The following is a 26698-nucleotide window of genomic DNA, read 5'->3' as shown; positions in this document are numbered from 1 at the left end:
AAGGACAGAACTTTTGAGTGGACCGATGCGTGCCAGGAGGCATTCACCAAACTAAAGCATCACTTAATCAATGCCCTTACACTGGCCCATCCAGATTTCAAACAACCGTTAATTCTGGACACTGATGCATTTGATTTGGTTTGTTTTTGTTTAACGTCCTATTAACAGCCATGGTCATTTAAGGACGTGCCAGGTTTTGGAGGTGGAGGAAAGCCGGAGTACCCGGAGAAAAACCACCGGCCTACGGTCAGTACCTGGCAACTGCCCCACGTATGTTTTGAACTCGCAACCCAGAGGTGGAGGGCTAGTGATAAAGTGTCGGGACACCTTAACCACTCGGCCACCGCGGCCCTACACTGATGCAAGTGGCAAACCTAAGTTGGTGCAGTTCTATCTCAATAATATAATTTCGCAAACTTAGCTCTTCTGACATGTTTATTTAATTTAATTTAATTTTTCTGCAAGGTAGTTTCAATCCTGACAAAAACATTTGCAACTTTAGTTAGTATCGTTTCCAATTGTCACATGAGATAATGATCAAATAACCAAGGCAGATATTGAAAAAAATATTTTTTTAATTTTTTACTGAGAAAAAAAATACAAAAATATACAAAGACAATCACCAGATCATTCATATTTTCACCTTCTTATTTCCTTTGAAGGAAATATCAAAAATAACAAAATGAAGGTCCCTTCAAACTTAACAAGTATCGTCATACTGGTAAAAAGTGATGATTTTGTTCATGACTTACACAGTAATTGGATGAACACTATGCAGTATAATGTAGCACACATTTTAAAAAATGATTTAGTACACAGATATGCATCAATATTCCTCATAATTGCTTCCTACCACGATGCATGTCTGTACACTTGTGTTTTGACTGTGTACAATGTATATATATGATTTACCCATGTTACCGCTAGTACAAGGCAAATGTTTCAAAAGTATTTTACAAACATTTGGAACTGCAATATCACTTTTATGTCTATTTTAATTTGTCACTATAATTGTTATTTCTGCTACATGTACAGTAGATCATGCTGCATGTAGCTTATTCTCCATCCAATATGACCTATGTACATAGTTTGGTTTAGCAAGACAAACATTTTGAATAACAGATACACACACATAACTTTAAAGTGAAATAATGACGTCATCACTAATAAAGTAACAACTTTTGCAACATTATGTTACTGATGTGACAAAAAATAACTGTGTCACTGAGCACTTTTTGTTTGGAAAAAAATGTTTCATTTCATATACAGATACTGTCAAAGCACATCAGATCACACAAAGTTGTCAGTCATAACGTTTAATATCATGTGTATAGTACAATAAAAGTTCTATTAACATATTGCGTAAAACAATGAAAACTTGCTAAAGGAGCAAGTGTTCCCAGTGGGCTTGCATCCTCAATCTGGGTCTGAATAAGGGTCAAGGTCAATTATTTTGGCAAATTTTGTTGGGCATCATCCCAAGAACCAATTAGCCATATATCTTGATTCTAGGCATTTCAGTTAACCAGACAAAGTAATTTGATTGTTTAAACAAATTAGACCTCTGTGACCTTGAATATAAGTAAAGATAATTTCGTTTTGCAAATGTTGGACATCAGTTCAAGAACACAGCAGCAAATATCTTGATTTAATGCCTTTAAGTTATTGAGAAGAGTTCATCTGAGTGTTTTAACTACGTAAGTTCATCCCAGTGACCCTTTATATGGGTTAAGGCCATTTACTTTTGCAGTCTTTGTCACACTCTGTTCAAGGAATATATCATATCTTGATTCATGGATTTTTAGTAAATCAGCAAAAGCTGTTTGAATGTTTTAACAAATTTGACCCCTGTGACCTTGAATATAGGTCGAGATCATTTCCTCTTGCAAACTTTGATCAGGCTCTATCCCTGTAACATACCAACCTAATATCTTGATTCAAGGCCTTTTAATTAATCAGAAGAATTCATTTTTTAAACAAATTGAATCCCTTGAATATGAGTCAAGGTAATTTCTTTTACAAATGTTTTTGAGTTCCATCCCAGAAACCTACCAGCCAAATATAAGGTTTCCGGGCCTTTTGGATTTTGATGGATGCCACACCACAGCAGAAGTGTTTGGGGGCCAGGTGAGCTAAAAATGATATTTACTAATGTAAATATATAAACTACTAATATTCCAGATTAATGGAACAGAAAACAAGTCAATTTCCATCATCGACTGTGTTCTCGGTATCATTAAAGACAATTAACTTTTCAAGTCACATGGCGGCCACATGTAAAACATCATTTGAGATTTTTACACAAGTAATCAGTCAGATTTGCAACTTGAACTCAATAAAATAAATCAAATTAATCAGACAACCAATTTGGCTTCTGTTTGGTGTTTGTATATAGATACACATGTACAACCAAACCCAGGAAAACTTTCAAGAAAATTACTTTCTGATCCACATTTGATTTAATGATGAACCACTGTATGTCTCAGAACTGACATCAAAAGCAACTGAAATATGCCAAATGTTATTTGATTTTCTGGTTTCATGTCATGGCCAGGCATATGTGATTAAAACAGGGTCTGACCTTACTCAAAACTTATGACCAACTGGCATGTCTGAGTTCAGACACTGCTTTCATACAATGAGTTAGAAAATATTACATATGGTCCACCTCAGTTTGAACTGTTAAGTCTAACCAAAATCTGAAACTTAGAATGATAGGTCATTCATAGTTTTCATAGTGAAATGAAAATATTTTTTTATTCTGGTAACCTACCATATCACCGGCAGCAGCACTAATGTTGATATACACTGGTGTAGAACATGTACACCTAAAACTAAACAGATCTATAATCTCGGAGACCTGTTAGGCAGCAGCATAGTACACAGGTAGCTAAATACTAAAGTTACCCAGGTGTTGCAGAGGTTGACCAACAGGACAAGCACATGCTTCTCCATCATTGATGCCATCAACAGGAAATTTGGAGAAACCAAATAAATAAACATAAATTAGCTGACTACAATTACACATGTATGCATAATGATGAAACAGAAATGGGTTTACTAGTACAGTGACAATATCTCTAAACGTTTGCTGCTTCTTGTCATTAGATTGTAGGAGTTTATGTATTGTTTGGTAACTGGAGTCTTGCTAGTTGTGGCTAACATCAGAGGTACTGTTTGGCTAGAGAGCGAAGGAACTTCCGTTTCCTCATCTGTACAGCTCTCTGTACAATATCCTCTGGGTTGTTGCTGTTCAGGTCAATCTGGCTGAGTGCCTTCATCTGAAACATAAAAAATTGTGATCTGAAGAAATCTGAAACCTATACACTAAGTACAGAAGAGTTATTTCCCTTTTGTTGCAATCAATATGCAGTCATTTCAGATTTCCATTCCACTATTATTATAAAATTAAGCATTAAAATTCATATCCTCAAAATCAAATTGCTTAATATAAAGTCTCCATAATATTTATTCATAAAGTAGTTTAACTAAAACTTTGGACTTACTGCTGCCTGCCTCTTCTCCACTTCTCCTCTTCTTGTGTGTAGATCTAGGTTGAGTTAAGGCCAAAGTTCAAAGATGTCCCAATGTGATTTGAAAGGCCACACAGTAACAAGTGAACACACAATTACTCAAAAAGTAATCAGTGCACCCTTACTTTTATTCCGGGAAAAAGAAAAAACTTCAGGAAGGTTCTATAATGAGGTCAGAAAGTCCTGATACACTTATTTGCTTTTAACTAGCAACACATTCAGAGACCTCTTTGTGTGGTAATTTCCTTTGTTTCAAATACTAATTAAAAGATGATGACAATACAGATTTAGAGAAAATTTTAAAACTAGGTGAAGTAAAGGAGTGGGAAAGGTCATGGCCACATCACCCTTCAATATAATTTAACCACTGTGAAAACATTACAAGAATAGACAGACTTAGCTTAACAGTACCACAGCCATATGTAAAGGATACGGACAAGAAATTCAAGCATGCTGACATCCCAGACACAGGGGTAGTACGAGTCCATTGCATCATACACATTCTTTTCCTGGAGGCCTTTAAAAGCTGTGGTGTAGTCAACCTCATCCAGGAACTGACACAGTACTGCCACCTAGAAATTAACTTATATACTTAAGGATGTATGTCACTACGACTTGTGTTAGAGAAGCAAAGCTGAGCATTGACAATCGATGAGAAGTTGTATGATGTAACTTAAATGCTTATTATGGGAAAAATACAACAAATTAATTTGCATCAAATCCTTTTCACTAAATAACTTCCTTAAATCAATTATTTAAATAATTAAAATCAAAATGGAAACTCAGTATCTTAGGACTCAGTAATTACTTTCAGAAAAATGTCTAAATAATTTAGATAAAATTTCAAATTTTTACAATTGAGTTAAAAATATATATATAACACACCTGTTGTAGTCAATAATTAATCAATTTACAAACAACCATTTCAAAATCTGAACTTCACTTTTATGAAGATCTATCACTATTAAATTGCAGTCAGATAATACATTTGATTTCTCTTTTCCATTTTCTCTTTTTTAGATAAAAATAGTCTGTAGAAGGAAGGGGTCAGACAGATTTGTACAATACCTGGGTATGACACTGAAGATAGGAACAACACTTCACCATTCTCCTGTATACCTGTAATTCACAATTATAATCTGAAAACACATGTATTACTTATTGGAAGTGTTCTTTGAGTATCAATGCAAAATTCTTGATACAAACACATGTTTACACAACCAAGGTTTATTGTGTGGGCAAACTTCCTATGGTTCAGATTTTGCCTCTTGTCAAACTGTGATATACATGTTTACATTTTTCCAAGATATAAATTTCTTATAATTTAATTTTGTATGAAACACGCATTTTCATTGGCTGAAATAATTTTGTTATACCTCCATAACAAAATTTTTGACGTTGCGCAATGTAACGTCATTTTTGATTGGCTGATGACGTTGCGTAATAATTTATCACAGAAAAGAGTTCGTCAAAGAAAGTGAAATATCTTGGTGTGTATAAGACGAAATTAAATTATAAGAATTAACATTAATTATTTTTTCTGTTATACAGTCATAACATAAAAAACTGGAGTGTACTCTCTTCATAATTTAATTTTGTATGAAACACGCATTTTCATTGGATGAAATAATTTTGTTATACCTCCATAACAAAAATTTTGACGTTGCGAAATGTAACGTCATTTTTGATTGGCTGATGACGTTGCGTAATAATTTATCACAGAAAAGAGTTCGCCAAAGAAAATGAAATATCTTGGTGTGTATAAGACGAAATTAAATTATAAGAATTAACATTAATTATATTTTCTGTTATACAGTCATAACATAAAAAACTGGAGTGTATTCTCTTCATAAACCGCTTCGCGGTTTATTTAGAGTACACTCCAGTTTTTTCTGTTATGACTGTATAACAGAAAAAATAATTGATGTTAATCCTTAAATAAACCGCTTCGCGGTTTATTTAGAGTACACTCCAGTTTTTTCTGTTATGACTGTATAACAGAAAAAATAATTGATGTTAATCCTTAAATAACAAAATCAATGAAACGTTTTTTTTTACTTTCTGTGAAAGACATCTTATTAACAATAATATTTCAGGGGAGGTAACCTCACGTCTATCCGGCTTTAGTACAAGAGGAATGTAATCCAACATCTCTATTATATGTGTTACTACAAGGGGAGGTAATCCAACATCTCTATTATATATGTTACTACAAGGGGAGGTAATCCAACATTTGTATCAAAAAGGTTAGTACAAGGGGGAGGTAATCAAACATTTATATCAAAAGGGCTAGTACAAGGGGGAGATAATCCAATATTTCTATCAAAAGTGTAAGTACAAGGGGGAGATAATCCAACATTTGTATCAAAAGGGCTAGTACAAGGGGGGGGGGGGGATAATCAAACATTTGTATCAAAAGGGCTAGTACAAGGGGGAGATAATCCAACATTTCTATCAAAAGTGTAAGTACAAGGGGGAGATAATCAACATTTGAAGTGTTAGTACAAGGGGAGGTAATCAATGGAGTGTTAGTACAAGGGGAGGTAATCCAATACCTATATCATATGTGAAAGTACAAGGGGAGGTAATCCAACATATCTATCATATGTGTAAGTACAAGGGGAGGTAATCCAACATATCTACCAAGTATTAATACAAGGGGAGGTAACCCAATATATCTATCATGTATTGGATACAAGGGGGAGGTAACCCAATATATCTATCAAGTATCAGTACAAGGGGTGACAAATTCTGGGACAAAGTCTTTATTATACCTGGTCATCATAGATACTCTTAGGTACAGCACTGGAGAAGAAGTCTGATGCCACCACTCCAGCCTCCATAAAATACTTCATGGCAGGAGAGAATTGGTTGTTGGCTGAAACCCAAAAGAAACAACCCTGTATCAATGTCAATGTGTGACAGATATGTAGTGGTAAATTTTGTTCATATGGAAAATTATGTGATTAAAGTATAAAAACAATTGAGAAAAGAGAATGAACACCAAGGGTCTTATGTTGCCCCCACCCCAATCAGATCTCACAAAAATGAAAAATCATAACTGCAAGTGAGACTTGCCAAGTAGCAGAGCTTGGTTTAAATTTCTCTAATGAGTACCCACCAAAGTGTATGTCAGCCTGTGTACGGAGCCAGGAAGGTTGGGCAGGGTTCACACGGAGAACATGCTGCATCAGTACTGACAAGGCCTCCTCCACAGCATCACCATTCACCAACGAGGAACTGGATCACAAGTGTAAAATGTTACATCTTACAGATTTTAATCTTAACATAAATCAAACTTGTGTTTTACAGTTAATCACACAATTTGTCAAGTACATGTAGTTTAATAAATATTCAAACATAAATCATTAAACATACTTTATGGAGTAACCCAAATACTCTTAGGAGAGCAAGCTTTTGGAAAATCACACTTGACTGCACACATCAGCAACGAGTGTGCACGTTAGCAATGAGTTTTATGTGCTTTAAAGAAATTTTTCATTGATCTGGTTAAAAGTTCTTTTCATGACATATGGCTTTGATTGTGAACTGAATTGCATATAAAACAGATACAAACTTACTTGCTCAATGTTGTAGGCCACAAGGCTATATAGTCACTAGAAATTTCACAAGATATATCATCCTACAAAGGAAAGCAAAATTACTGTAGATAACATTGGATATAAGTCGAATGTTTTATTGTTGTTGACTAAGGAATTGTAAACAACAGTTTATAAGTGGCAATGGGCTGTATAATAAACTAGACTGAATGCTTAGAAAAGCTGCCAATAGTTGTGATTTTTTACAATTTTAAGTTCTATTATTATAATAGTACAAAATGGAAGACATACGAATATTTGAAACATTTAATTATTTTAAATGTTATAAACTGAGCAATGCAGCCTTATCAGATTACAAGAAAAGATATGACAATAAACATAAGATTGATGGTATGAATATATATGTAGGGAAGGGGATCTATATTAGTTCAATACGGGGTAATCAATGAATAGCAGTTTGAGTTATATCATGTATATATATGAATTAAAGAGAGGAGTGGGTGACCAACCTGACTTACCCTCAGTATGTTGTAGTACTTGGTTATCACGGATATCAGCAAAGAGAGAATGCTTGGCTCCTGAGGAGTAAACCATATAGGATCAAATAGCTACCAAACATGTCTGTGACTGTGATGACAATTCTAATACTCTCATCACTATTTGCTGCATCTGTTCATTACACTACATACTTGCGAACTTTCCTAATTTAGTTGGGAGTTTCCCGATTTCATGACTCCCTGCCCCATCTTCTCATAATATTGATCAAATATACGGTAATCTCGAAATTTGGGTAGGCCTCTCTTGATAACCCTGTATGGAGCCCCTATTCTTCTTTTTAGTTTCACTTAGCCTATATGACAGGTAACACTTGCCGGCTAGCTATAGGTATATGTGTAAGGCCTTATGTTGATGACTTGCTCACCAACCATAATGAAATTTGGCACTCCACTTACTGCAAGTGTGACACTGACCCGATAAAAAAACAAATAATTAAAACCAATTAAGCTGCAGTTGTGTGGTGATGGTTTTGTAGCATTCAATGTGAAGGTTGATCATGGTTCTTTTACATGGCTTCATATACCGTGTTTGATGTCAACCGCACAAACCATCTCTACTTGCAATTGACAGTAAAGAGACATGACAATCTCGGAAAGAGAAAGTGAAAACCAACAGCAATGTTATCAACTGAGCATTTAACATGATGGATTACTTATATGTGCATTTAAATTGCATATTTCAAATTCACCATTTATATGACAAAGCATATAATGATTTCCTCAAGTTTGATATAAGTTTCGACCTACCTTGATCTTTTTGAGGAATTCTATGAAAGCGTCCTTGGTAACACAGGCGTAGTTGGGCTCCCTGTGAATAGCACTGTTCCTAGCCGCACTGTTCCCTCGGTTTTGTTGGGTACTTGTGGTGAATATATATCTCACTGTGAATGATATAGCTATCTGTTACACCGTAATTCTTCATTCCTATTAAATTTTATCATTTTTAAAATGCAGAATTTGACAAGTGAGAAGTAAAAACTGGTTGGAATTTTGAACTATAACTTACAAGCTTCCCACAAATCTCTCCCTGGTTTTCTGGCATTTTTAATGGACGGCAGTTCTTTACATACACAGGAAAACAGCCGACATAGCTGAAATAATATTTTTTTCAGCAAAGTTAATGCCAGATATTTCACAATAACATGTTTTTGGAATTAAAAAAATATAATTTATTCTGTCATATTAATTGCAACCATATAGAAATATTTATTGCTCTAAAATTATTATGAAATATATACATTTTTTTTGTACAATATAGTAATACAAGGAAACAATGACAATTGTCTAGTTTAGAATTGTTCAATGCTCTGTAGAGCTTATTTTTGGTAAATGTGGTAAGCAATATCAAGTACAAAACCTGATTGTGTTGATTGTGAAACATTAAATTTACAAACAGCGAGTGACAGGTGAAATGTTACACATTGAAAGTGTCAAGAAAGATATAAGAATTATCATAACAATGAAAAATTTATTTCTTTATGTAACGGAAGAACAGGAGCATTCGCTAAAAGATGGAGATTATTAGTCAATTTAATAACAAATGACTAAAGTGTATTTACCTTGTAATAAATGTTACTTTATTCTATGAAAATGTATATAGTTAAAAATAATTGCAACTTTATACAATAAGTTTGAGATGAGAGGAACTGTGAGTGAAAGTTGTCTAATGTGTTGTGTAAATTGTATATTGTATAATTCATTGAAAAAGCAAATAAAAACTTTTCAAAAGAAAAAAAAAAAAAAGCTCTGTAGAGCTGATATTAGACTGTATGAATTTAAGATTAACTTAAAATTTGCAAAATTTTTATAGGTTGAATTATTTTAAGCTGGACAAGTATGTAGTCAATTACTAGCTTTCCTTAAAAATAAACCCTACTGAGACTTGTGATATAACCTGACCTCGATATGACCCGAGCCGGAGTTATCCATGTTGGCTAAGTAGTTCCAGTCACGGATGTTGAGTAGGAAGGCTGCACAATGTTCCAGGACAAACCGACTCGGTTGTACGTCTGTAAACAATGAAGGGATATTATCAAGTTTAATTACAGTAACTGTACATAATATACAGTGTATATAATAAGGTTGTAATTACGTGTGCTTGTAATCATATTCTTTGTACATAGTGTCATAATGGAGTTTTTATCATTTTATATTAATTATGTGTGGAAATATTGAGGTCAGTAAGATCTTTACTCAATACATAGACAACTTTATGGTGAGACCTACAATTAGGACATTGTAGTTTTATATACACTGTATATCAATCAGTGTAAAACTACCTTCCTTCTCAATCTCGATTACAGCATTAATATACACTAACATTAGATTACCTAACACTTACCCTGACCAAGTCGTACACAAGTGATACATGTTTTGGTTTTCTTGACCAGGTCTTGTAGTGAGGTTTGGTCAGCTAGAGTCTCCGACAGGAAGTACTGTTGAAGATCTGCCAGAAGGATGTGCCAGCGGACATGCTTGGACAGTGTATAAGACATTTCTGCCACCACACGGTCCTGCAACATAAAGCAGCTGTCTTGCTCGCTCGTAGATCTGAAAATTATATATACACTGAATTTATCTTTGATGAAAATCTTCAAGAGATAACTTCTTGGCATGGATTTTTTTCTATCAAAATGCATAATATAATCAATTATATATAACAAAAATATCTGTGTTGTTGCAAATAGTTAAAACTTTTAAAATCATCAAGATTTATGTCATTCAATTTTCAAGATGCATTCACATCAAACATGCATACTAAATAACATGAAAAGGAAAAGTTTGATGTGCAAAATTTGCAGATTCTGGCAGTTGGTAAGGCACCATGAAACAAGAGGCCCATGGGCCTAAACGGTCACCTGAGTTATGATATATTTTAGCATATTTGACCCCTGTGACTTTGAATAAAGGTCAAGGTCATCCATTTGAACAAACTTGGTAGCCCTTCATCATAGCATGCTACAGACTCAATATTGGGTGTCTGGGCCACTTTGTTATCAAGAAGAAGTCGTTTAAAGATTTTAGCATATTTGACCCCTGTGACCTTGAATGAAGGTCAAGGTCATACACTTGAACAAACTTTGTAGCCCTTCATCCCAGCATGCTACAGACCTAATATTGGGTCTCTGGGCCTTTTGGTTAACAAGAAGAAGTCGTTTAAAGATTTTAGCATATTTGACCCCTGAGACCTTGAATGAAGGTCAAGGTCATCCACTTGAACAAACTTTGTAGCCGTTCATCCCAGCATGTTACACACCCAATATCAGGTCTCTGGGACAGTTGGTTATTGAGAAGAAGTTGAAAATGTTAATTGTTTACGACGGACGATGCCGGACAAAAGGCGATCGCAATAGGTCAACTGAGACTTTGTCTCAGGTGACCTAAAAGACATACCAAATTTAGTTTAAATACTACTAATGTAACAATTATTGTTTATAATGAGTACCTATTAAAGTGTGCACAATGAAAATATCTACCCTAAGTACAAACAAATATCTCATGTTATTATGCAAAAGCTTGTAAGAAAATGAAGTTTTTGTTACAAGCTTTTGTTTTCTTTTTTATTTCAGAAAAAACCTACACGGACATCCATGCAATGATTAGCCTTCCCAATGAGAAGATAAACGTAAGCCTGGTCTTCACTGGGCTTAAGATTCATAATGATGTGATGCATGTCACGTGGGACCTTCCACTTCTCATTCAAGGACATGATGTATGCTGGCGACCGGTTATACTTCTGACAGAGTTCCACGATGAGGCGGCGCATGATGTCTGGATCATAAATATACATCAGCTGGTGTTCTGCATTTCCTAAACTCACCGATGAATCTACAAATATAACAACAGTTCTGATACAAGAAAAAGTATCCTGTATATCTAAAATATATGGATTAAATTGCACAAACAAGAACAATTATTATAATAATATGATTAAAAATTGATTTAAACACAGAATTTTTTTTCCCATTCATTAAATATTTCTTTGTTTCATTCCCCTAATTAATGTTTTATTTTCATGTTTTTTAACCTGAAATTGAATGTCAACTTTTCTCATCTATTCATATGATAGGGTAAACAGAGAATTGAACAAGGGGAAGTAACTCTGGTAATCATATTAGTATTTCCTAGGAATATTCATTTTGTGTGACTCTCATTCATGTTTATAAAATACATGTATAGAAAACAGTTGAATACTAACTGTAGTACACATATAATAAGTTTTAGTTTTTACAGTGAACATAATATTAATCAAAACACATGATTTTACATAAGTGGGCTACTTTTCAGAATGAATAAAGGTCTCTTGATGAAGTCTGAATCAATGGAATTACTGGAAAAAAAAACATTATCAAAAGGCAACAAGGATTGTCACAGCAAATTCAGGCACAGTACATTATTATCTAGCAAATTGCTATGAGTTTGGTTGCTAGTTTTGATTTTGTGTCAAAATGTAGTCAAATACCCGGTATATATTTCTTATTTAAAATATGTTCAAACAAATATAGTGGTCACAGTACAATCCTATAATTCCTTGCTCCTATTTTGTCAAGAATAGTCCGGTGTACTAATACTTTAGGTATACCAGCAGTGTGTGTAGTGGTGAGAGTACAGGGGTATGAAACAATGCAGAAATCAGGGTGTGACTTTGTGTACTATAAAATTATTTCTTTCATTTTATAAAACTGTTAAATCGTCATGACATGTTATCAGTGGAACTGGACAGGCCCTGTTAAATAATTATGACATGTTATCAGTGGAACTGGACAGGCCCTGTTAAATTGTCAGTGGAACTGGACAGGCCCTATTAAATAATTATGACATGTTATCAGTGGAACTGGACAGGCCCTGGTAAATCTTCCTGACATGCTATCAGTGGATTTGGAACAGGCCCTGTTTAGTACCTTTGAGTATCCATCTAAAATTTTAGAAGTCCAGCATGCAAGTCCAAAACTATTCTACTGCATTCCCTCTTTTTTGTAACAGTAAACTGATTTAGATGTTCATTTACCAAATGGATGTTCTGTCAATTTTTACCTACAAAATGGGGTGTTAGCTAAATTGGTGTAAGATTACAAAATTATCCATTAAATGTAAAACATATTCTTCATCTACGATCTCACAACCTAATCTGACATGTATACTAGCTACTGTCTATTTCAACAATTACCCAATGAAAATTCAACATAAGGAATGCTTTGTTTAATTCATCTCAGAAAAACTTTTATCAGATCTATTGTTATGATCGTAAAACATGCATCTGAATAAGGAAATGCTACAACTCACAATGATACGTGGGTATCTAAAAACTGAGTACAGTTACTGTAGTTCAAAAATTTAAATATCTTAAAAGTTTTTCCCAACATGAAATCTGATGAATATTCATTTAGTAATTAGTAATTATCCAAAAGTCAATCTAGGCGATTTTAGTCCCCATTGTCACCAACACTAGAGTCTGTCTTAATTATGATGTTTATTACAAAAAATCCCTGCTGACCAAACACTATATTTCAACATGGGACTCCATGGCTGGTCCTACTGATGCCTCACACCAAAGCTTACTACTACCAATAAAACTCTACCTATCTTGGACTACTTTTAATTATGTCTTATGAAGTAAATCCACATCATGATTAATTTACTGTACAGTTATGCAGACATAATCAATATTTGTACCTAATAATTCTTTAGTAAATCTAAGAATACAATACGTGTATATATTCATTCACTGGTTAATTTAATGAAGAAAGATCAAGCTTAATCAAATTTAAGCATCAATTGCAACCAAGCCCTCAACCAGGGAATCATGAAGCTGGTAAATTCTGCAGTTATAGGTATGTGATTACAGCAGAGTATGATAGCAATTAAATACATTCCAGTTTTAAAAGAGAAATATATAAAGATAATTTAAATCAATATGTCAAGTTTCAATTTATACATGATTCCATCAGAACTTTCCATTTTAACAAGCACCTGTTAAAGTGTCTCTTTAGCACATGACTGCAAATTTAGAGATAATTAAGACTAAAAAACTATAGGCAAAATGAAATATAGGCAAAACCCAATAGCACTGCTACAACTCTAACACAATTTTAAAAGGACAATTTAGTGAGGGTGGATTTTCTCAAAATTATATTGAGTCTATCATGAAATTACCAATAACAGATGTACATGTTTTTTGACAGTTTTCAACAATTAAAAAAATTCAGTTTTAAGATCACATGCCTAGTGGGTGTTTACAAACAGCTCTGGTACTTGATCTACATTTTAAACATAACTTATCTAATACATGTATAAACTCTCACATTTTATAACTGTTCACATTAGAAACTATATTTTGTAATGATCTTTTTTTTCTTTTTTAAAAAAAAATTAATTAAAAATTTGTAGAAACTTCTGTAGCATGGTACCACATAATGGACAGTGCTGTCTCTTATATACGGAAAACAGGTTACAGTACTTTGGTATATCAAAGAAGCTTAAATCTTCCAGAAAGGATTGACGCTCTAAATCTAATAAATGAGTTTTATTTCCCAGGCAAGGATATCCCCTTCCCATGAAAGGCAGAAATTAAAGACAAATTCTGTGAAATTAAGTGAATAAAATCTATCTAAATCTAATCCATTTCTCTTAGACTAGGTGGTGCTTGATTTTGAAAACGCATTGCCTTTCATGGGATGGAATTTTGTTTTCAATACCCTCTCCATCAGTACAAGATGACAAGATGATAATGAATATATATTATATTTCAATGGGATGTGGACAATTTTTTTTTTAATATTCTCATGCATCATTATAAGAACTCAATATGATGATCATGTATATATTAAACAGAACACAACATTTATTAAACAATAATTTGATTTAAAATGATTAGTGACACAGACAATGGAATCCTGAAATGATTAGTGACATGGACAAATTGGCAAGTTCTCCGCGCCATGCTAATATTCCACAGTTAGGACGGTTAGGACTGTTAGCCACTAGGACAGCAGGTTGTATATAACGATGACAAAACTTACCGGTCCCCTCTGATAAGAAAGAAACACCTGCATAGGCACAAAGTGTTAAGTTTCAGTTAGAATTTTAACTCTTCGAGTTGAATGGCACATCATATTAATTAGGTGTCAGAACAATATTACTAGTAATGAAACAAAGTAGAATGTCTGAAAATAATTTTGTTGTATCAAACAACTAATGGATGAAAAAAATGTAGTGGAAAAAAAAACCCAAATACACTTGATGTGAAATGATAAATGTTTAAAAATGTGTTCTTCTTCATCTTAAAATGACTGAAATATGCAGCATGCATCTATAAATTATTCAAGAAAAATGGCAATGATGACCGAAAATTTCTTTCAATTTTAATTTGATTTAATAACCAAATGAAACAAACAATTCATAATAAATCAATGAAAAGAAACTAAGATATGAATATCACTGGTATCAAATACTTAACACCTTTTCAACTAGACAATATAAACATTTTATACTCAATAAAAATACACTGCGTTAGCATAATCAGTCAACCATAAAATGTAAAAAGTCATATTCTTGATACTTTTTAAAATTTCTTTTTGAAATGAAGCCATTCTTTCTATTAAAACTATGATTGTGACATGTCACTTTTAAAAACAGTCTACGTTCAGACCTACTGTGTGATTAAGTTGGTTACCTTTTTTATCAAGAACATTGAAAACAGCATCTAACAAGTAAAGAATGATTGAGGGGATTGAAAGGCAATTTTTTTTCTGCGATATCCTCGCCTATTGAATTTTTAAAGAAAATAGCACCCATATAATTATCTAAATAAAATTGCCTTACATTCTCCAATACAATAATGACCTGGACCTGTTTTCATGGCACCATTCTCATAATTAAAACACGCTAAAATCAGAGTGATAATGATAAAGGATCATGAAAATGTCACTCGACACACCTAAAATCTACATTAATCTTCCTCCAAATGATAACACATGAAGAATATTAGATATTATTTTGTTACTTAATTGAAGATTTCAAAATGGAATCATGAAGACAGGCACAGGGGAACATTCATACAACAATTTAATGACAAAACAAATTAAACTTTATCCCACCACCACCACCATCATGATACTGGAAACATACTTATTTTAGCAGCAAATAAAATTTGAAACATTTCGTACAGGACCTAAATGATGTTTACTGATAATTACGAACGGGAGAATTTGTAACCTACTCTATTCATCCAGCAATAAACCCAGGGCCAATTAAACACACAACATCAGACTTAAGAGTACCATAAGTATGTTTACATTAAAATTCAAAGTTTAATTATTATCAAATTTTATGTTTGATAAAAGAATTCATTTTACCTAGAGGGTAAATGTTTTACAAGACTAAGTGCTAGATATGAAATTCTACTTATGAAAGGAAAGATGACCATAGCCATATGAATTATAAGAATTTTTGTACAGTTTGAAAACCTACTTAGTTATGTCTATGAATATAAAATCACTACTTCTGGGTATCATATGTAGATGTGTCACTATTAGTAATGATACATCCTAGTTGGAAATTGTTGCTGCTGCAGTAACTTCAAATTGATGTAAAGAAAATATGAGTTTGCTAAATTAATATAAGTATGTGTACAGCACATAGATTTAATCAAACAAAACTATACCAGTATATTATGATTTACATTGCATAAGTCATAATGTTGAAAATGAAGATTTGTTTTCATTTCTGTCCCTAGGATACATCAGAAACAGCGACCATCCTTTCAAGGCCTTCACAAATCTATCACAATTCACTGTCAAGATGCTTGGTGTCCGATGTGTATATTTTAATATTTGTTAAATATCAAATCTGAGAGATAATGGTATTTCTGTGGGTTTACCTCGACTTCCCGGATAACTTGAACAGGTGGTTGTGACATCATCGTCAATCATTTGACCGTAACCATTACTGCCATCTTCATCCGCCAGTAGCGCCATCTCTGACAACTCTTGTTTCGTAAAGTTGTCCGACAACGGCTCCTTCATCACCATGGTGTTAAACTTTGACCCTGCAGGTGACAGGTCCATAAGATGCCTGGAAAATACCACCAAGTGAAATAGGGGGTAAATCTAACACTTAATAGTGATATAATATCACAGTGGAATAGCTGATAACATGATTGTTGTTAAGTAACAGGGTAAATATTCCATGTGATGTTGGGGCAATGTTGTAATCCAGAGGGCACTATATCAGCTATGTCTTACCAGATAAAACATTTCAGGTTGTTTTTCTGTGTATAGGAAGCACCACTCAAAGCCTTTGTTATCACCTGTGAAAAGCAAAATCATTGAATTAGATGGCATTATATATACACTTTTAAATCTGAAGTAATATAAACATCATTTAATTGAAAATTATACTTTTTAGATATGGTTTTATCTATTGCAACTTTCAATCTCTTATAACCATAGTAAAATCCAGTGACCTCTGACCTGCAACCTAAGCAAACAAATAATCTGTCTTCCAAGGCCTTGACAATCAACAGCAGAGGCTATTCTATCCTTGACAATTAACCTTAGACTCCCAATAATGTGAAGATTTATATTATTAAGCACATATAACAAAAGAGCAAAAACAACCCATTTATTTCCACATAGAGGAAATTAGATTGATAATCAGGAACCTGTAAATTTTCAAATTAAATTTTCAGTGACTAATCAATGAAACAGGACATACCATGAGTAAGAAATCAACAGTGTTCTCATCTGCTTCCTCCAGAACATCGGCAAGTAGAGAGACGAGAGCCTTGCCTTCCATTACCCCCCGCACCACATTACAAATCCCTACCTGGACATACAGGTGACTGTAGCTGTGGATACAGAGACAATATCATTCCAGGACATTTATTTCACACTTAAGTCTAAAATATTCTGCAGTAATAATATATCAAAATATTGTTCTTCATCAGAAATACAGTAAAGATTTGAAACTGTCTTTAAAATTCACTAATTTTTTATTTTTGGATCAGTGTAGTGAAATAAATCTAGACACTGATAATCTGAAGTACCTTTCACCCTTGTCGGCGATGTCCGCCTCCAGATCACTACGATATGACGTGCTCAACTCCTGCTTCATGTTGTCTGCCAGTAGTATCTCCACTATATCCTGAAATAATTCAAAAAGCCCTGCATATAGGAGTCAGACTATCTTACAGATTCAAAGTAACTTGATATTTAATTTATCACTATGAATCTTCATGCAAAAACAATTATTTATTATGTCTGAATTGAAATCCTCACCGTGTACTGGCTTTTCTTGCTGTTTTCAGCCTGTTCATACAGACTGTCTGGTTTGACTTCCTGGTTCTCACTCACACTCCTCAGACTATGGCAGCCTGTCATGTAGCCTCTCAGTCTCGCCTCGTCTATATTACAGTACACAGGTGACTTTAACTGTGGCAAGAGAAATATTAGATATTACTATCTGAATGAATAATGTCCAAGTCTTGTATCATCTACATTACTGTAAACCAGAGACTATCACTGTGGCAAGAGAAATATTAGATATTAAGATATTGTTTCATTTGAAGATATATTCATTAACAAGAGGCCCAATGGGCCTGTATCGCTCACCTGGCTCTACAGCAACTTTGAAGTTGATTGAGGTCATTTCTACAGATACTATGCTGATTATCATAGTAAGCTAGGTTTATTCATATTAATAAATTTTCTAGTCCACCATTTCAGCATTTTATTGGCCTAATATCTGGTCTAGGAGGCTCTTGGCTATCGCAAAATTATTGTTTACAGATTTAAGCCGATTTCACCCCTGTGACCTTAAATGTAGGTCAAGGGTCATTCATTTGAACAAACTTTGTAGCCCTTCACCCCAGCATGCTACAGGCCCAATATCAAGTCCCTGGGCCTCTTGGTTATTAAGAAGAAGTCATTTGAAGAATATAGCCTATTTGACCAATATGACCTTAAGTGAAGGTCAAGGCAATTCATTTGAACAAACTTGGTAGCCCTTCACTAAAGCATGCTACAGACCCAATACCAAGTCCCTGGGCCTCTTGGTTATTGAGAAGAAGTTGTTTGAAGAATATAGCCTATTTGACCCATGTGACCTTGAATGAAGGTCAAGGTCATTTATTTGAACAAACTTCGTAGCCCTTTACCCTAGCATGCTACAGGCCCAATATCAAGTCCCTTGGCCTCTTGGTTATTGAGAAGAAGTCGTTTGAAGATTATAGCCTATTTGACCCATTCGACCTTGAATGAAGGTCAAGGTCATTTATTTGAACAAACTTGGTAGCCCTTCACCCAAGCATGCTACAGACCCAATACCAAGTCCCTTGGCCTCTTGGTTATTGAGAAGAAGTTGTTTGAAGAATATAGCCTATTTGACCCATGTGACCTTGAATGAAGGTCAAGGTCATTTATTTGAACAAACTTCGTAGCCCTTTAACCTAGCATGCTACAGGCCCAATATCAAGTCCCTTGGCCTCTTGGTTAATGAGAAGAAGTCGTTTGAAGATTATAGCCTATTTGACCCATTCGACCTTGAATGAAGGTCAAGGTCATTTATTTGAACAAACTTTGTAGCCCTTCACCCTAGCATGCTACAGGCCCAATATCAAGTCCCTTGGCCTCTTGGTTATTGAGAAGAAGTCGTTTGAAGATTATAGCCTATTTGACCCATGTGACCTTGAATGAAGGTCAAGGTCATTTATTTGAACAAACTTTGTAGCCCTTCACCCCAGCATGCTACAGGCCCAATATCAAGTCCCTGGGCCTCTTGGTTATTGAGAAGAAGTCGTTTGAAGATTATGGCCTATTTGACAAATGTGACCTTGAATGAAGGTCAAGGTCATTTATTTGAACAAACTTTGTAGCCCCTCACCCCAGCATGCTACAGGATCAATATCAAGTCGCTGGGCCTCTTGGTTATTGAGAAGAAGTCGTTTGAAGATTATAGCCTATTTGACAAATGTGACCTTGAATTAAGGTCAAGGTCAATTATTTGAACAAACTTGGTAGCCCTTCATCCCAGTATGCTACAGGCCCAATATGAAGTTCCTGGGCCTCTTGGTTATTGAGAAGAAGTTGTTTAAATGAAAAAGTTGACGCCGTCCGTCTGGACGGACGGACGGACAGACGGACGGACGACGGACGCCGCACCATTGCATAAACTCACTTGCCCTTCGGGCAGGTGAGCTAAAAACCATATAAATTGAGTTCACACAAATATTTTGTTTGTCATAAACCTAAATCTTGTGCATTATCAACACATAAATTTCATACTGTTTATTTCATTACCATATTATACTTACATGGTCAAATAATTCTGTACATCTCTTAAACATTACATATGCATGACTATAGCCCTTTTCATAAAAGTAGAAGTTCCCTATATCATAAAAGATCTGTAAGAAATAGAACAGAATTGTCAATATATATCATATACATATACAGTTTGAAAAGTTTTTTGCTAAATATTCTAAATCAATAAACATTATAACTTTTAAATTATTAAAAATTTGATCCTAAATCAGTCATCTTATATGAGGCCTGAACTGACATATACCAGCAAATGTTGAAATTTGGAAAAGAAAATGTAATTCAAAAGAATAATATTGTCATAAATTGATCTTTTTAAATGAATCTTTTTTTAAATGAACCTTTTTCTTAATGAATGGTCAGTAAATTCATGTAATATCTATACAACACTATTTTAATGTACTCGTACTTCAACAATCCAAAGCAATCTAGTAGAAAAACACACCTGACAGTTATACTCGTCTGGCACGATGGGAAGTGATGCGTCCCAGTCATACTGTGGCTCATCTGTGTGTTCGTCAGGAATTCGAAAACTGCTGACTGTTGGCATCTTGATGGTACGCCCACAATGGACACACTTTTCTAAGTTAGCTACAGACATAGCTGTCCTCTCCTTTAGCTACAATAGCAGAACAATGACTACATGATTGTATTAATATCATTCTTATCAATTATTTGTCCATTCTTTAACCATTGTCTAAAGTGTTTGAAATGTGTGTTTAGGTTAATAATATTGAGAATATCCCAAATACCAATTTTTCTTTAAATTCTTAAAATGGGAGTCTTGATATCTTTCTTTTACAATGAATCTAGATGAATTTAAAAGTACTTACTGTCCGTAAAAGGTTTTCATTAGCTGCTGCCAAGGCCGCTGTAGGATCTGGTTGACCTTGCCTGCCGAGTATAGATTATACACAACAATATTAACCAATATATTCTAAAGTAATAAACTTGATAAAAGTCAACCAATAACTAACAAACTCTGTTCTGATAAAAGTCGATCAATAACTAACAAACTCTGTACTGATAAAAGTCTACCAATAAATAACAAACTCTGTTCTGATAAAAGTCGACCGATAACTAACAAACTCTGTTCTGATAAAAGTCGACCGATAACTAACAAACTCTGTTCTGATAAAAGTCGACCGATAACTAACAAACTCTGTTCTGATAAAACTCGACCGATAACTATCAAACTCTAGAAAGTCGACCAATAACTAACAAACTCTGTTCTGAGTTATTGTTCTGTAGTTTCAGACCAATATTCACAGTTTATACATTTATAAGACTATTTGCCTTCAGTTCAACAACTTCTGTTTTAAATAATTTACAAATGTTGATATAACTTTATAAACCTAATATGTTCAGGGTTTTTTTCAACATTTACACTTCCCATACAATTTAAGAACAGATTATGGTTTAAATTGTATGATTGTTCTTTTAATTTGATTCTCAGTAATGTGTAAGAAAGCTCTCTGTAATACTTGGTTCACCATTGTTATGTCATATCACCATCATCATCTATTAAAGTGTTGTTACATAATGAATAAGGTAAAGGTAATTATACTGCAAACATATAAAGGTGTCAATGGCATTAGATGATGATATATATATGTCTACATAGACATATTTGTGCGTTAACGTGAGAACTTTGTGTTGGGGGGGGGGGGGGGGGGGGGGGGGGGCACACAAATTCAGTGAATAATAAAGACATGATTGTTTTGAGAAAGGGAGATAACTTACACTTGTAGAAAAGACCTAACAGGACGAGTAGGAAAGCTGTCCTTAACAACTGCAAGTAGACACCATCGGTAATACAGTTGTAATGTAAAGACTGCCTGGTCAGATATCTCCTCATACTCCATCACCCTCCCACTGACTGCGTCCACATCCAGGTGTAGTGTGATCTTCAGCAGCTCATTCAGCAGCGCATGCAGCATCACCAGGGGCACACTGGGTCAAAGGAAAATATTACCATGCATATTGTATTTGTTTGTTTGCTGGGTTTATTGCCCCTTGAACATCCAGGGTCATTTTAAGGCAGGGTCTCCTTGTAGTAATTTGTGACTACTTAGCTGAACAACATATGGGAAGCCCAATGCATGCCATCCAGAGCAATTACGGTAAAGTGTCTTGCCCAAGGACACAACCACAACAATACAGACTGGCTCATTTCTCTGCTTTTCGAGAAACACAAACTGACATGGGTAGGGAGCATCGAACCATGAACCTCGGATCTTCACCTGAGATTGTGTGGCAGACACTCTAACCAACTGAACTACTGCGCCCTATACTATATTGTATAGTTACATACCTATACATAAACCAAATGTAATTATGAGATAAAAAATTAAATGTTATCTATTTACAAATATTATTTCAAATCTTAGGGGTTATATCTTTATATTTTCCTATATGGAATAAATGCCATATCTCTTTTCAAACATCATTTCATCAATATATAGATATAAAAAATCATATTAAATTACACATCAAGTAAGTTTTACTGTTGGTAAATTGGTGTATTGTCAAAACAATATAATTTCACACCTCTTCAGCAGCAATGTCAGATTCCAGTTGAGGTAAGCTGTGACTTTCAGTGCCAGTAACTTTAAAGCAGTGACTTTCTTCAATTCTTTTATCTGTGGTTTTGTTTCTGAAATAAAGAAGTAAAACCATAACATTAAATACTCAACAATTAATTAATATGTGCATATGACACAAATACCCTATCATATACATGATATATACTGTTATTCTCTATGGTATACATTTGGTCCCAATATTTGATTTCAAGTAATTAAACCAAGTTTCCTGTTGAGGTGGTTCTATATCTACATGTATTTCATTTTTTTAAGTAAAAGCAAAGTGAGAAGAGGAGGGGGCTCACATAGATATACCTCCACCCCCTCAAAATAAAGTCTGTCCAGGGGTTCATATTAGGATATCTTCAACAAACACACGTAACAGATGGAAGGACACATACATACACACAAAATGATAACTACCTGCTATATATATACATATGTTACCCCCTCTTCACTCAGAGGGAGATATATGATAATTTTATAAGATATATACCAGGTACAACAAATTAATTTACTGCATTTCAATCAACTACATTGTACATCTTATTTAATTTAAATACAATGGGGGAAAGCATGTTTACCTTCATCAACAACACAACAAACTTTTAAAGCATCTGTTTTTTATATAACTGATAATCAGTTCAATAACCGAATACAAATTATTAGAAATCTATAATTTTCAAAATTATTTTCTGAATAAAAACATACAAAAAAATTCTTTGAAAAGAGTTAAATTTCTAGAAATTCAGCTTGATTTGATTATATACTTTAACAAGGATAAACAATTATTTTAGGACAAATTTGTCACAATTAAAACCAACAAAATGAGAATTTAGTTTACAGATGTTACAGGAGTTCATATGACAAACACTGCTCTGTGGAGAGGAGCCTATATATAGCTACAATCTATAGCTTAAACCTATATATCTATAATCCCATTTTATAACTCAAATACATTTTGTCCTACAATCCGGAATAGTGCCATATATATGAATGGTGAAATGTTTGTCATGGGAAACGATTACACAGCAATCACCAGGAGAGAAAAATGCCCATTATGCTTAACTAAATATATCATGAATGAACACAATGAATAAGCCAGGCTATTGAAGTGACTAGCTATTGTGTATTATTCAGTCCAAAAAAGGCACATATGATGGATAGTGAAGTGATCAATGTCCATATTACAGAGATGTTCACCATGCCCTTTTATTCCCGATTATGAATTATCTTGATTAAACACAATGTATAATATATAAACTGGGTCCTGCTGACACAGAACAGATTTAAATTCATTTGGGTCCAAGTTTTCTATATAGAACCTACCTAGCCTTTTACACTGATCAACTTTAATTGAAATGTCCCTGGTATAATAGCGATATCACCATATGATTGATGCCAGTATGTACCATTATAGTCTTTAAACCTTCCTCTCACTCTGACTATTACTTTAAGCAGCACAATTCTATGTAGAATTCTGATACAATTATGAATTACTGAGTCTTTAATTGAAATTTATTCTTTTTACCTTGAGCAGTTTATTGAGTAAGCCTATTTAATTGGAAGAGGCACAACAATTTATTGTATATACAATATACTTACTGGTAAATATCAAATTAACTTTAATTTAGATTGAAATGTAAGAAACCGTGAAAAAAGCTGTGTATGCTTTTACTAAATGCAATAGAACAGACAAAACTTTACACATCTGTCCCATGTAAAATAACAATTGAAAATTGATATACATAAGCTTCTACCAACCAAGTTCATGTTGTGTCAAACATGACATTCTACATACAAAGGTTTGAAACTGATAACCCTATAGACAAGCTTTACCTCCCGTGGACAAAGATCTAGTCTTTATTTTGACCAGCACAGTCCAATATCTAAATCTGTACAAGTGTTCAGGAATGGTGGTAAAAATAACTTGTGCAGTCAGGTAGCATTTAGCAATCATTGAGAATAGAACTAAATATTATATTTCTGTAGGATCAGATAACATCTGTCAAGGATCAGACAGAGGAACTGACTCACAAAGAACAAATGATCTGTGAGAACCAGAACAAGAGAACCGTCAGAACAACACATCATTGTTCATGAAGTGTTACACATGATAGTCCAGCTGATGCTAATCTTCTGGAACAAACTGTAACAATATTGTACAGTCAACTAGCTTACAAATCTGATGATTGTTGGAATTTTAGTGTGTTTGTAAATTTAGATATCTTTTGTTTCAATATTGTTCCGTGAGCATCAAAGTCGTAATTTAATGGTAACATCTTTACCTTTTAGCATGGATATTGTGTTAAAATTACATAGTTTTGTATCATTGTTTCTTCATGTTTATAAAAAATAATCTACTTAATAACAACAATGAGGTATTTAAATACTATGGCATTTTTTTTACCCTTTAATTATATTTGTGTCATAACACAATGTACGCTCCGATACCTAGAATGCCCAGCAATATATACACGATAGGTGAAGAGAGTGCAGACATTTTTAAGCACATAGGAACTTCTATACAGTTACATTTCACAGGAAAAAAAATTAACATCAACAATCTATATATAGAGAAACTTACAACTTTGTATACATGTATACAGTCTTCAGCGTAACTTTTGAACTAAGAGATGAAACAAAGGTTTAATATCAAGTCAAGAATAAACAATGAAATATAAAGAAGTTTTAATTTCACATAAAATATCTTGAGTTCTGGGATATTTAAACTATTAAAAGGCTACAGACTGATATCTTTTAGCTGTTTAATTTGCTTAATTTTTTTTAACATCAACTATCCAATATATATATAGTGCTTTATACAGTAATATTAAAAGAGGATTAGTCGCTTGATATAAGGAGACAACAGGTAACTAAAATAACAGGACAGAAGAGGGTGGTCGCTTTGGCTTTAGACAGGTAATGGTGATGCTTTAGACAGGTAATGGTCGCTTTAGACAGGTAAGGTATTATCTTATGAATTCTGAAACTCCATACCAATCACCAGTACACTGTGGAGGAAGTTCTATTCTTTATAGTATAGCTGATCCTCAGAATGCAGCACCTTCTCAACTCGGGCCTATAGCTATACAGTATTATACCCTACATTGATCCGAAAGACAAACAGACTGCGTATACCTACCTATAACTGTAAGTCCTGTACTAGTAGTGAACTGAAGGATATATAACGTCCACTAATGTTGACCTGAGCTGGTTAAACAATTATAAACAGCCAATACAGAGTAATTACACACCTCATGTAATACCAAATACGAAGTGATTTGTTTATCTAACCATCGATCAATTTACTATAGTATACAAAGATGGAAGCTAAACTAACAGTGGTATTGAGCATTACAGAGTGCTAGAAGCTAATATACCAATTTGTACTTTTAAAATATTACAAACTAGTGCCAATATATATAGTCGACACCATTCTATAAAAATCACCAAAATAACACATAAGACTAATTCATGTTTTTAATGATTTTTTTCAGAACATTTGAATACTCAGAATCAGAATCAGAAGAATCAGAATCAGAAGAATCAGAATCAGAAGAATCAGAATCGTAAGCATCAGAATCGGAAGAAACAGAATCAGAAGAACCAGAATCAGAAGAATCATCATCATCCATTATATGGTTACCAAATATCTAAGTGTTTCACTTTTGTTTCGGTGTCTGCCAAATGAGTACATTCTCAGTGAAACCGTCTGCCTTGAACATGAAGTAAATAGATCATAACTAGTCAAATGCTTGCCTTATTTGCTCTTTACTCAAACATCTTGTGACTTGGGTGACTTACCATTAATACTGATATGTGGGCCGATGCTGTCGCATTCCCAATATCTAAAATCATTTTAATGAAAAATCTTCAATGCGACACCCTTAAATGAGATGTGGGCGGGCCTTAGAACCAAGCAATTTTCGGTCTTACCTGGCTCCTGTGTTTTGATTTGATGTGGCACCTGTCACCATTGTTGATGGCAATGGGAGGTTGGGAGCAGGTCTATTTATGCACAGATAATATCTGATTTCTCTATTTTTATTCGTTCTGGCGGGAGGGTGGTCACTATAGACAGGTGATATAGTGATTTGGTCTGGCCCTTGTGTGTTACTGGTGAGGAGGGTGGTCACTATAGAC

General features: G+C 34.0%; 1 protein-coding gene across 1 annotated transcript in view; it reads right to left on the bottom strand.

Annotated features, from left to right (window-relative positions):
• Window positions 1-422: 422 nt before the first annotated feature.
• The window catches only part of LOC117337070 (integrator complex subunit 8-like), a 31134-nt gene continuing 4858 nt past the window's right edge, over window positions 423-26698 (bottom strand). Inside the window, 25 exon segments of the mRNA XM_033897856.1 lie at window positions 423-3281; window positions 3507-3550; window positions 3967-4105; window positions 4602-4652; window positions 6308-6411; window positions 6655-6773; window positions 7115-7176; window positions 7612-7671; window positions 8398-8531; window positions 8657-8741; window positions 9550-9659; window positions 9992-10163; window positions 10165-10200; window positions 11231-11478; window positions 14670-14696; window positions 16529-16722; window positions 16893-16957; window positions 17365-17497; window positions 17696-17793; window positions 17928-18080; window positions 19961-20053; window positions 20413-20586; window positions 20801-20861; window positions 21711-21920; window positions 22518-22623. Coding sequence (XP_033753747.1) covers window positions 3165-3281; window positions 3507-3550; window positions 3967-4105; window positions 4602-4652; window positions 6308-6411; window positions 6655-6773; window positions 7115-7176; window positions 7612-7671; window positions 8398-8531; window positions 8657-8741; window positions 9550-9659; window positions 9992-10163; window positions 10165-10200; window positions 11231-11478; window positions 14670-14696; window positions 16529-16722; window positions 16893-16957; window positions 17365-17497; window positions 17696-17793; window positions 17928-18080; window positions 19961-20053; window positions 20413-20586; window positions 20801-20861; window positions 21711-21920; window positions 22518-22623 — 2795 coding nt within the window. The 3' untranslated portion in view covers window positions 423-3164.

Source organism: Pecten maximus, chromosome 11 (genome assembly GCF_902652985.1).
Source record: "Pecten maximus chromosome 11, xPecMax1.1, whole genome shotgun sequence".
Classification (NCBI taxonomy): domain Eukaryota; kingdom Metazoa; phylum Mollusca; class Bivalvia; order Pectinida; family Pectinidae; genus Pecten; species Pecten maximus.
The sequence above is the reverse complement of the archived record's forward strand: the minus strand, read 5'-3'. Positions and strand labels throughout refer to the sequence as shown.